This window comes from Otolemur garnettii, unplaced genomic scaffold (genome assembly GCF_000181295.1).
Source record: "Otolemur garnettii isolate 467f Iridium unplaced genomic scaffold, OtoGar3 scaffold00069, whole genome shotgun sequence".
Taxonomy (NCBI): Eukaryota; Metazoa; Chordata; class Mammalia; order Primates; family Galagidae; genus Otolemur; species Otolemur garnettii.
This window is the reverse complement of record NW_003852464.1, coordinates 349331-362025: the sequence shown is the minus strand read 5'-3', so window position 1 is coordinate 362025 and position 12695 is coordinate 349331. Positions and strand designations below refer to the sequence as shown.

The 12695-nt window shown below is 44.6% G+C and overlaps 1 protein-coding gene across 8 annotated transcripts in view; it reads left to right on the top strand.

Moving 5' to 3' along the window:
• LDB2 (LIM domain binding 2) overlaps positions 1-7115 on the top strand; it is a 334861-nt gene extending 327746 nt beyond the window's left edge. Inside the window, exons 7-9 of one of the 8 annotated variants that reach the window (XM_003793492.2) lie at positions 157-308; positions 2736-2878; positions 5785-7115. In XM_003793492.2, the coding sequence (XP_003793540.1) occupies positions 157-308; positions 2736-2840 (257 nt within the window). In that variant the 3' untranslated portion in view covers positions 2841-2878; positions 5785-7115. Of the gene's footprint in view, positions 1-156; positions 309-2732; positions 2879-5527; positions 5758-5784 lie in introns of those variants that run through there. The other 7 variants (XM_023515322.1, XM_023515323.1, XM_023515321.1 and 4 more) reach the window with 7 other exon arrangements.
• Positions 7116-12695: the final 5580 nt, after the last annotated feature.

Below are 12695 nucleotides of genomic sequence, written 5' to 3'. Positions count from 1 at the left end.
TACTCCTTAGTTTACAAAAAGCAGCCCCACTGAAGGGACAGGAATCTGATGGCCTCCCTGACACTCTTGTGCTGGCATCCATCCTTCCCCAGACACATGATGGGTCCCCATATTTGTGTTAAGGTGTGTCCCCACCTTCCCTCTTCCATTTTGCAGCAGAACCCACAAGGCAACCGACCACTAAACGGAGGAAAAGGAAAAACTCCACCAGCAGCACATCAAATAGCAGCGCTGGCAACAACGCCAATAGCACCGGTGGCAAGAAGAAGACTGCAGCTGCGAACCTGAGTCTGTCCAGTCAGGTACCTGTAAGTCTCACTTTTCTGTTAGGCCTGAAATCCTGCCTTTTGCCTGCTTCCTACTCAAGGGCCCAAAGTAAAGTCTTTTTTAGCTGCAAAAAAATACAACAGCAACAAAAAGTAGGAAAGGGTGGTTTGAGGGAGGGATGAAAGGCAGGAACAAAGGTTGGGATGGGAGGGAAATCTCTGCCTTGGAAACCTTCCCCTGCAAACTGAGAATTAGGCAGGAATGTTAAGAGTCACACTGCAATGGGACCTGAATTAAAAAGCCGTCAGAGTCACAGACAGGAGATATGTCACGTAAGGTTTAATTAAAATCTCACTTAGCAGTGTGTCTGGTGGCCCTCTGGGCACCATCATGGGAGACCCCGTGCTCCACTGGAAGCTAGCTCCCGGCGCTCAGTCTCCATACTGTAATTTGACTTGGCCTCCCAACATGGGCGCCCCTCTTATTTTAAAACCCAGGTAATTAACTTGCAGCCACTAAAAACGCAGCTCCAGGGAGCTCTCACTTCACCCATCTCATTAGCTCAGGGGAGGAGCAGCCCCTGATTTGGTCTCAACTGTCTTGATCCATTGACCCTTTTCTTTCCATGGAGGGTCTTCACTAAGGGCTTCTTCACACTGCAAAGTTGACAGCGGAGTGTGGTCCCCAAATACCACAATCTCTGCAGGAATGTTCTTTATCTCCTATTAATTCTTCAACTCTATCCCTTCTGAATTCCTTCCTGCCCCTTGACTCCCAGGTCCAGGGTTTGACTCTCACCTTTAAATCCCATGCTCCTTTAAACCTTCACTGTTCCTTCTCTGCTGCCCTTGTCACCTCACCCTGTCCCCAGTTGTTTGACTGTCATTTGAATCCTGACATTTCCTTGGTGCTTCATGAAAACCCACTAGATTCCATGTTTTCAGAAGTTGCCCTATTCCTCATTATATCCCTTAACCAGTACAACTCCATGTTTTCTATATTTAACAGAGACTTTTTTTTCTCTTCTTGGTCTATCATCTTCACCCTTCTTGCTCTGGTCCTGTTCTATCATGTACAGGGAGGAACTGATCATCACACAGAAAGCCCCACCTACTTCCAGATGTGCCTTTCCAATCTGCCCTCTCCCACTTGCACCTACTTTCCATATGTCAGTTCTTGTTGGCCAAAACCAGGCCCATCAGAACCTTGAGAATTCCCAGGGTCACTGGGACTCCTATCTCCCAAGTGCTGTGGGCAGGGGCATCATTTCCATCCCATTGCATTCGAATGAAGGTCATACAGGGAAAGGCCAGCCCACTATGGGAACTGTCATTTTAACTTTAAGACCATTAGGAATTGTAGGACTCAGATAATGCAAATAGCCCCCACCTAGCCTTCTATTTTCTGAATAGGCTTTATACTTGTCATCCCTCAAGGTGAGGGGGTAAAATTCAAAAGGAAAAACTGAGGCTCTTTCTTAAGGTGTTAAGTTATGGCCACTCCTGGTGAAATTGGAAAATGCATAGATGTGAATAAGTCAACTGAAAAAGTATGCACAGGTAGTCCATTTATTCATCTAATCCTAGAGTTTAAGACATTTCAAAGAATTCTAGAACTGTGATATAGCATAGTGGTTGCAAGAATACAATAAGTTCAGAAAATGTTTCTGAGCTCCTAATATGTGCCCCATGCTACTGCAGGTTCTAGAAATACCAAGATTAAAAATAAGTAAATAAAAAGATTTGGGCCCTGTTATTAAAGAGCTCACCATCTAATCTAGGTTTGTCAAAGAGGTTTTCTTTCTCCTGCCAGCCCACAAAGCACTGGATTAAGGAGGGTTATAGGGGCTAGACTGAGTTTGTGGGGTCATCCATTAGTGATGTCTGCCACAGGTGTAGAAGTTGAAAGTAGCAGGCTATGTGTCATTTATTTTGACATACCTCATCTAGTCAAAATAATTTCAGTTTAAAGAGCACACATTTTTTTCTACTCTTTTATGCTCCTTTCCTTCAAACCAATAACTGCTTTTAGTAGACGATTCCTGTGTCCAGAGAGGTTTTAATGAATTGAGTCCCTTTGGACTTTGCTTGAGCGAGGCATCCTTTGAAAGGAAAAATTGAATTTTATCATTACTCTACGCAGTTGAAGATGTGTTAATTCAGTAAAACTCAGATGGCCAAGAGAGGCAGGGAAGACAACCAGTTTACGAAAATATGCAAATTCTTATGTGTCCTTGAGTTGAATGGATGTAAAATAATAAGCCTTGGATGCTTGAAGGGACAACATCTTTTAACTTTATCTGCTGAATTATCAACACTATCCTACTGGCTAAATAGAAATGCTGTCTGCAGGCATCTGCTGCCTGGTCTAAAGGCGTGTGCCAAAGTGTACCTGCTGTGGCAGAGATGTGTGTGTCTGGCGAGGACTAGGGTTTAATCCTTGGATTCTGCTTCTCACTCCATGAGCAGGGGCTAGGAGCCATCCCGAACTGCAGCCTCAACCCTGGGAGGGATGGAGACCTGTGTCATTCAACAGCAGTGACCCCTTCTGGCCAATTTAAGGAGAAGCATTGAGGGGCCCTGAAAGGAGTCACTTCCAGTCCTCCTCAGAGGTTGGTGGTCCTTGCACGGGGGATTAGTGAGAAGATGTGAAACGGGCAAGAGCTGGTGGCCCCTCCAGGCTTCCAGCCAAGGAGCAGAAATTGGCCTTGTGGGGAGCCGAGGGCACACAAGCCACCCTCGGGTGGGCCACTCTTGCCTCCCGTGGAACACACAGGATAGAGACGGGAAGGAAATGCACTCTGCTGCCAGTGTTGGGGGGATTTTAAAGATATGGGGGTGGGGGCCGTGCTGCTAACATCCCTTAGTTAGAGGCAGCCCAGACTGTGCTTTGTGTCTCCATTTATTTTGTGTGAAGATAACAACTCAAGACAGCCAGGGTAAAGGTCCACTGTCGTAGCCTGAAGGTTTAGAAGAATAAAGTAGAAACATGCGCATGATGTTGTAAGTGGTCTCAAATATCTAAGTGGAATGAAGCCCTTAGCTTGCCACCCACGGTACAATCATGCTCACAGGTGCACAAACACACAAACTCAAACAACCAAAACTGTATATTGGCTAAGATATTTTTTCCTAATCATAAAGCAAATTTAGGCTGATTAAAAACACCTATGGCTGGGCATCTTTTCCTGCTGTTCCTGGAACAAAGATTTAGCAAACATATGGGAAGCCTCTGTTGGCTCCACTGCAGAGCGCTGATTTCAGAGTACTTTTCTTGAAGGACTAATACCACAAATGCGTCTGGAGCGTCAGGGACTGTCTTTCTAATATCATGCTTAAGTTGGCTGCTTCTTATTTTTCTCCTCCTCATCCCCTCCCATCCTTTGTTGACGACCTTGGAGTCACGAGACTAACGCAGACCCACATGGTTGGTTCTAACACCCCTCTCCTGACCTGTGACACCTTATGCATGTGCGTCCCCAGCCCTTCAGAGTGTGCTGAGCACACGAGTCACGAGATGAGATTAGCCCTCGTGTCATGCTCTGGCCAGTCTTCCCTGATTCTTCCCACCTACCTCTGTTCCTGATCATAAGCTCAGTCTCCTAATCACCTGTAGCTAAGTGGCCCTTTGTTTTCATCTTGAACACCGCCCAACGGGTCATAAGGCAGCCGCCCGGCTCACTGAGTAGTGTCTGTGTCCCTGTGGTGGCCACATTCCATCTCAATCCCTGTTGTCGTTCTTGCCTGTCAGAAAGTCTATTTTGCATCTCACCTTAAAAGTCCTCGTGAGTCTCCTCCCATCGTTGCTGTCACTTCTGCCTCCTCTTTGCATAATCAATACGCTCTCAGAAGCACACATCTGAATTTCTGCTGCCACCTTCATTGCTGGGTTTACCAGCTTCACGTTTTCTGTACTTATTGACTCCGTCTGGGACATTTCTCTCTAAAAAAATCATTTTTACCCACTCACACTAGTGACCAGTCAGAAAACATAGTTTGGAAAGCTATGGACTATCTCCCTTAACTTAAAGGAGTAAAGGGGAGGAAATAAACAAAACAAGGTTTTCCTTTGCAAAACACACCAGTTGGTAACTAAAGGATTTAATGGGCACCTTCAAAATTCTAGAAAGGATTTGGACATCCCGCCAGCCCTGTCTCATGACCACATGTTCTAGTAAGCTCCTCCAAGAAACCTTTCTCTGGGAAAGTCCATTGGAAAAGATTTCTGCCCAGTTGTCAGTGTGTTTGAATGAGCCTCCCTTCCAGGACCAGCCCCACCCTCTCCTCTCCCAAAGCATCAGGCCCAGCCCTGCTTCCTCTGAGTTCAGTGGAGACTGATAGCAATTGGCCAATTTCCTGAAGTTACTGCACTTTTCAGTAGAGTATTGCTTGGAGTCTGCCCAGAAGAATCCACCTGCCAGGTGTCCTGTCCCATATAGAGGTCACCCCCTCAACCCACCATGTATACAGAGCCTGGAGTTTGCCCTGTCCTGGCATTTTTCTCCCCATGGCTTTGCCTGTCCAGCTGTGGCCTCCCCGGTGTCCCCAGCTATAGTAGGTGGCTTCCTTGTATGCATGGAAGGACAATTTGTACTTACAGGACGGACTAGGTGGATTCTTCTCACACACTCCTATCTCCGATGACTGTCAGCTTCATCAATGTGATTATAATTAGTGCTCTCCATCTTCCTTTTATGGCTCCAGCTGGACAGACTGGTTCTCTTTACTGCCCAGATGGGTGGCAGGGTTGCCTGTGTGGGGATAGGTGACAGGCACCATGAAATAACAGATGGTAAATTCAGGGCTTGTTGGCAATCAGCAGGTTTTTGCTAATGACTTAATTAGCTATGCAAATTGTCAAATCAGTGTGAACATTGTTTTTATCGAAAACTTTACCTAAATTAATTACCATAATTAAGTAGCAGAATGTCAAGGATATTGGCTGCATAAAAGGGCCTGGCTGAGTAGAGAAAAAAGAGAGATTCTGTCTTCATTTAAAACATAGACCCTCCTTGGGACAGAGAAAATACCGTTTGGAATGGGTCTTGTGATCACTGCAAAGTCTCAGCTCGCTGGTGCCCCTGGTGGCTGTTTAGCATCCAAAGCCTCTCGCAGGCCCTAAATAAAAATGGCGGATTTTTGGAGGTATTGAAAAGCACGCAGCTGAAGGTTCCACTGCCCTCTCAAAAGTCCCCAGTGTCGGCAAGTTGAAAAGCGTGGATTTTTTTAATTTTGAAAAATCCATTTTTTTATTTCTGCAGATTGCTAGCATTGCTCGTTCTCCGGTGTCAGGCTGCTCACTAAGGACATAAACTCGCGTGGTTGTTCCCCGTCAGGAGGCGATGTTTATTTCCTGTAAAAATCCAATATGCATCTCGGCCCCCGACATTGAACTTGACCCCGTTGTGCAGCGCGCGCGTGTGTGTGTCCTAGGTCCCCCAGCTCCTCCCACTGTTGTTTTAAGCTGAGCTTCTCTCTCCCAAGGTTTCCCTGTAATAATGTCAGCTGCTGTTCACAGGATGTGATGGTGGTAGGAGAGCCAACTCTGATGGGAGGTGAGTTTGGGGACGAGGACGAAAGGCTAATCACTAGATTAGAAAACACGCAGTATGATGCGGCCAACGGCATGGACGACGAGGAGGACTTCAACAATTCACCCGCCCTGGGGAACAGCAGCCCGTGGAACAGTAAACCTCCCGCCACTCAAGAGACCAAATCAGAAAACCTTCCACCCCAGACTTCCCAATAAGACGACCCGCGCCAGATCCACCGTCACTAGGGGGTCACCATTAAACCTGCACATCTTTACTTACAGGAGAGGAAAGAGGAGAAATAAAAACTTTTCCGTGCACATATTTATTTCTAAACCACAGTGATCTGATTTTCTTTCTTTTTTTTTTTTTTTCCCAAGTGAAAGGATTATTCCAAATAAGCTTCCATGACCCTCCCGTGGAGGCCTTCACAGGTCCGACAGATACTGGCACTGATCGTAATTAAAATGAGAAAAAAACATTAGCGCAACTCCTGGCACGGTCTTAACAGCGTGTTTTTGCTGAGTTTCCTTCGTATGCAGCAAACAAAGGCCATATTGTCCATAAATGCTCAGTGCTCAGGATCTCACTAATACGCCGAACCTAACCACAAATGACTTTTTAATATTGTAAAATATTTTCTGCTTTTTGACTTGCATCTGAGAGTTTCTTGTTTCAGTAAAAAAAGAAAAGAAAAAAAATCAGCTTTGGAAAGTAATTTAAATGTACCTTTATTTCTTGGTTTTCCTTCACGTATTGCTTTCAGTGGGCAACAGCCAAGGGGCCCAGCAAGGGAATTTATGGAGGAGCTGGTAACAATCCGTGCTTGGGTAGGTGTTGGCGGGATACAGCCCTGGTACTAAAACAAGAAATGTCTTCTTGTCATCAAAGACGCCAGGGCAGATTTTTATGTACAGAAAGACAATTGGACCCTTGAGAATTGATGCATTTGTAAAGTTGCTGTTGATCCAAATACTTTCAAGCCATGTAATCCATTAATTTTGTGGGCAGTTGAATAAACCTGAAGATTTTTTGTGTTTTTAATTGTATCTGAGTTGGCCATCCTTTCTTTTCACAGTATATTTCTTGTATGATATTTTGTAAAGCCCTCGCCTGGTTCTCTCATGGGGACTTCTCTTTGGGGGCGATTCCAGTGTATTTCTGTGAAACTTTATAAGAGAACTAATTTTTCCATCTGCCTATTAATATGTTCCCCCACACATGTAAAGACACCAGTGGCTCTGTGTGTTATAAACAGCTGTATTTTATGTATGCTTTACTGGTAAGTGTGCCAATAATAAATTGTGTTAATAACCAAGGCAAGCGGATCCGGCTGTTTGTTTGAGTCTGTGCGTAGCAGTCGGCCCACAGTTTCAGGAAGTATTGAGCTACGATTTATGGTCCGGACTCCAAATGGGGTAGATTATAAAACCGGTGTGAAGTGGGTTCACCACGCACACAGAACACACTCCTACACGTAAGTTATAGTCAGTGGGCTCACTACTTACAGACGGGCAATGAGAGACAACGGGAGCCCAGACTCATTTCCTGAACTCACTGGGTGTGCCCCACTTGCACTGCAGCTAAGGGACGCTGGGAAGCAGCCTGGCCTGGGCTTTATACTCTGCACTTGTGAATGACTGGCTGGTGCCAGCTGGCTGGTACAGGGTCAGGCTGTCCTGCCGGACGCTCTCCTCAGCATCCACGCTCAGCCCAGTTCCTGCCCCTACACTACCTGCCCGGCTGCAGTTGGCTGCTGCATTCGCTCCACGCATTCTTGCTTACAACTACCTTCGGAAGTAGGCAGCTCATTTTACAGATGTGAAGACTGAGATTCAGGGAGGTGAAGTGACGCTCTTTGTCACACAGCTGATAAATGATGAAGTGAGCTTTGAACATGGGTCCTCAGGGGAAAAGCCTGGGATCCTTTCATGAAATCATGCTGTTCTAATGAGAGTCATGATAATGATTTCCTCCTGTCGGTTGAGTTAGGAGGTGGACAAGAATGGCAATATTGAATTTTTGCCATGTCCCAGAGGGTACCTTCATCACTTGGGGCTGCTGTAACAAAATACCATAGACTGGGTGACTTATAAACAACAGAACTTCATTCTCAAGGCCTGGAGGCTGAACAGCTGAGATAGGGTGACAGCAAGGTCAGGGTTCAACCAAGGATCTTCTTGCAAACTGCTGACTTCTCTTTGTACCCTCACACATCAAAAGGGGACAGAGCTCTCTGGGGTCCCTTTTCCTTTATAAGAACATTAACCCCATTCAGGAGGTTCCCACCCTCATGACCTAATCACTTCCCAAAGGCACACCCGAGGGTCAGGATTTCAATAGATAAATTGAGGAGAACAGAAACATCCAGTCTCTACTAGCAAGATGAGGTTATGATCCCCCACTTTGCAAATAAGACTTAGGGCAAGTAAACGGTGTGCTAAAAGTCACAGAGCTCACCAATGACGGCGTGCCATCTTGCCTGGGAACCACTTTCTTAGGCTGGGTGTGCAGACTGCACATGGGTCCTCCAGCCTGGGAGGGGTGTCTGATACCTTTCTGCCACTCACTTTAAGAATATGCCAGAGATCCTGATTCTCCACTTGCTGGTAATGGAACAAACAAGGATGCCCCTGTAGGACCTTCAGGTCTCCAGGGCATCTGACAAGAGGATTTATAAATGAGTGGGCCAATCCCTGAAGGAAACCCTTTCTCTCTCTCTCTCTCTCCATTTCTCTTTAACCTTGAGTTGACAATATAATGCAATAGACTAACACAACCCACAGGGCCATCAAGATCAACTGTCCTAAAGCAGAATCCGCACCATCCTTAGGAAATTCATTTTATAATGAAATATCCCCTCCATCTTCCAAAAGAAAAAATTGCTAGGCTTTTTTTGGGTGTCTAATTGTAAAGTAATACAAGCTAATTGCAGAGCATTTGAACAAACAGGAACAAAAAAAAAAAAAAGAAAGTAATTCCACTACTCTGATATAATCATTGTTAATAGTCTGATCCATATCCCCACCATCTTCTCTCATCTCATACATTACAACACTGGCCATACGCAGAGTAGACAATTACACACTCTGCCCCTTTCGTTAAATAATGTACCATGATCCACCTCATCAAGTATTCTTTAAAAACATGATTTTAGTTTTCATGTAATGGTCCTCTAATGGAATGTACTGTAGTGAATGAACCCATTTACTTATGAATGGTCCACTCCTGCTTTTACAGCCTATTAAAATTCTATAATCATTAATAAGCTTGTTGAAGGTTGGTAAGCGTTTGTTAGGTCCAAATGCATTTGTTGGGTATGTGGCTTGTGCCCAGAACCGTGTTCAGCATGTACCTGGTCCCCATCCTGGAGCTGCTTACAATTGACTTGGGATAAGGGCCACGTGCATAAATGCTCAGCAGGCAGGGAAGGCTGGATGTGCTGACAAAGCACAGAGCATAAAATTCTGAAAGAATGGAGGTCACACGTCTACTGTGCACCTGTCATGTGTATCATGCAGTGCTCTGCATCTCATTTAATCTTCATGACAACTTGGGGGTGCAAATGTCTTGTACATGAAGTTCAGAGGGGTCAAATCACCTCTCCAGGGTCACACAGATAGAAAATAGCCAGGTCAAGTTTGAAGCAGTCCAGGACTCTAAAGCCTGTGCTTTCTCTGTTCAGCCCAGGAAATCACAGAGGGAAAGGCAGTGCTATGACTGAGTCCTGTCAGGAAAGACTTCCCGAGGGAAAGGAGGGGGGACGGCTGGTTGATACGCTCACACATCTGAGTGTCCAGCTACTTCCTGAAAGTTCTTCTCTGGCCTCACCCCCTTTAGTCCATCAGGAGAGTTGCAAGTCACATTGTTTCATTCCTTTCTATGGCTGAGCTGAACTCCATGGGATGCAACCTGATGAAACCCAGAGGACCATTATTCTAAGTATCTCAAGTATGGAAAACTGAACACCATGCCTTCTCACTACTAACTGGGCACTGAGTGATGGGCACGCTGGACACAAAGAGATGCAAACACCATTGGAAACCAAAAGATCGTTGGAAACCAAAAGGGCAGGAGGATGGGAGGGGCAGTGTGGGGTAAAAACCTACATATTGGCTGCAATGTTCTATGGACAGGCACCCCAAGTCCTGACTTGAGCATTATACAAAGTATCCATGTAAGAAAGATATTCATAGCCCTTAATATTTTGAAATTAAAGGGGAAAAAGAATCAAGATGGTGTCTCTGATTTCTGGAGCATTGAGAAGTTCAGATTTTGTGCCTACATCTGTTTACACATAGATCTTTTCCAATCTTCAAGCCACTGAGCTGGAAAAGGTACCAGCAACTAAATTAAGGGAACTGGCGAAGCAGTCTCAAAGGCCCACCCAGCCGTATTTTATCTCAGTCCGTATTCATTCCAGGACTTTATCATCCCAAGTGAAGAAAATGGTCCTCGTTTTCCAATACCCTTCAACAATCTCCTGAAAATACCTGTGAGTGATAAAGCTCTTCTAGAGCCAAGAAGCTGTGTGTCAAGTCCTTTGATTCTGCATTTAGGTCAATCCAATCATAGTAACTCATTCTCTCCCTTTACTCTTCCCAGGCTGTAAACTCTTCCCTGACCATCTAGTGAAAATGCTAAGGCCTTAATAAGGATTCTAAAAAATTCATAAATGACTGTGAAACTGTTTTAGTAGAATAGGCTTCTGAGACCTAACTGAATTCCATTATCACAAAACTGAGAACTTTGTAGTTCTGAGAACTTTGTAGAAAGGGGGGGGATTTGGGGAAACCCAGGCATTGTAAGGGGTCAGACGAGTTTCATCTAAGCTCAGGCAGTGGGCAGCATCTTGGGAGCTCGCCTTGGGAAAGCTTCAGAGGTAGCAGCTCACTCAGGGAAGAAAGGTGTGAGGCCTAGTAGTTTCTGCCACTGCAAAGGAGCACAGCCTGGGAGCTTGAATTCCTCGCACCTGCCATCTCCACACTAAATCACAAGCAGTTTGAAAGCAGAAGCCTTTGGGATTCATTGCAGTTGTTTCCTCAAAACAAGGTGATAAATCATCGGTTTTCCTGAGACTCCCAGTTTTAGCACCAACATCCCCTGGAATGCCCCTAGAAACTCCTTAGCGCAGTGGAAACCTGCCCATGCATGCAGAAGGACGGGCTTATGCATAATCATAACAGCTACTCTGCACTGAAACTCTTTTGCATCCCAGGTACTTAGCACACAATGATTCTCACACTCACCCTTGGGAGGAGGCACAGTATCATCCTTCCAGGGGGAAAGAAGCCAGGTGAAGAGAGGATGCCCAAGGTCATCCTACCATTAACCACCTGCCTATCAGCAACTGAGCTGAGCTCAGAACCTTCGGCTGGCTGGCTATGTAGCCTGTCTCTGCTGCTCTGATGGCTTTGAACTTTGATTCGAAATATCACCAAGGTAAGTGTGTTAGGTAAAGCTGGCAAACAAGGAGCAATCAAGTATCACAAACTGTAAGACTCAAAACACTTCCTAAGGAACCAAAGTCCTGGCACGAAGGAGACACACACACCTGCTTCTCATGCCACCACTCTTTCTGTTACAGAAGAACTGGGCTCTCCAAGCCAAGGATCACTCATTCATTCCAGAGAGTCAAGGATCACTCATTCCCTTTGAGTAGACACATCCCTTCCCTTTGTGGCAGAGGCTAACCCAACCTGCTTTAATGACCTGACTGTGGTTTTCCTCAAGGCCAGAGAGCAATTTGAAACATCTGTGGCTGTTTTGCACTTCAGTCCACTTCCTTTTGCAAGTGGGTTTTGGGAGTTTCCATGTGCCAAGTGTACCTATAAGAGTCTTTACAAATAATCAAAGAGAAATGAAGTCTCAAAGGAGAGCGGGAATCTGTAGGGCTGGTGCATTTAAACTAAACCAGTAGGTCCAGAAAGTCTCCCACCACCCAATACTGTCAGAATGTTGCTTATCTCTCATTGCAGAACTCAGACAATGAGGTATTCTAATCCCCAGGCTGTACTTTTTAAAGGAAGGACACAGTACTTCTTCAAAGAGAGCAAATTGTCTCCATTAGCAAATTTAATCTAGCTAGTTGCTGAGACCATGGACATTATGAATTCCCTCCTTTCTTTCAAATGCATGCAAAAAGTTGAGTCTACATTTTAAAGAGCCAGATGAATTAAGGTTTCATATTCCTAAGAAAGGTTCATGGGTGTCTTCCAGTTTAAAATGGCTTCCCATTAAAATGGCTGCTAGCTGCTGTTCTTAAAACATCTCTCCCAAATTATTTAAAAATAAAAGTGAAGAGGACATAAAAGGAGGAAAACTGACATAACCCCCATTAAATGCTAGAAGACACAGTCCAGAACATTTTTGAAAAGAAAAATAATGAGAAGAACCTGACCCCACAAGACACCAAAGCAGCATGTAGACGTGTGTGTCTTTGGTGTGAAAGTAGAAAAATCATTTCAGATTGTTTCAGAAACACACCTATTTATATAACTCAGTTCATATGTGAGGAAAAGATAAAATTAAGTAATATTTAAATAATTAACTATACATTTCAAAACCGTTATCTTACATTGTTTCTTAGCCCTCATATAAATTTTTCAGGTGAATTAGAGACTTAAAAGATAAAAGCACTAGAAGAAAACAGAAAAATACTATTAAAATTAGGAACTAAAAAGTGACCTCTTTTCTCTAAACATGAAGGCTAAGAAACTATTGTTTTTAATAGATGTATTTTCAAAGGCAATATAGATCTATAGTTAAGTATCTGAGCCCTACAGAAGGTCAGACTCGAGTCCATACCCTGAGGTTGTCACACCCTGCTGAGTGATCTTGAGCAAGTTATCTAACCTCTCTGATCCGATGTTGCCTTATCTGTAAAATGAACACGTTA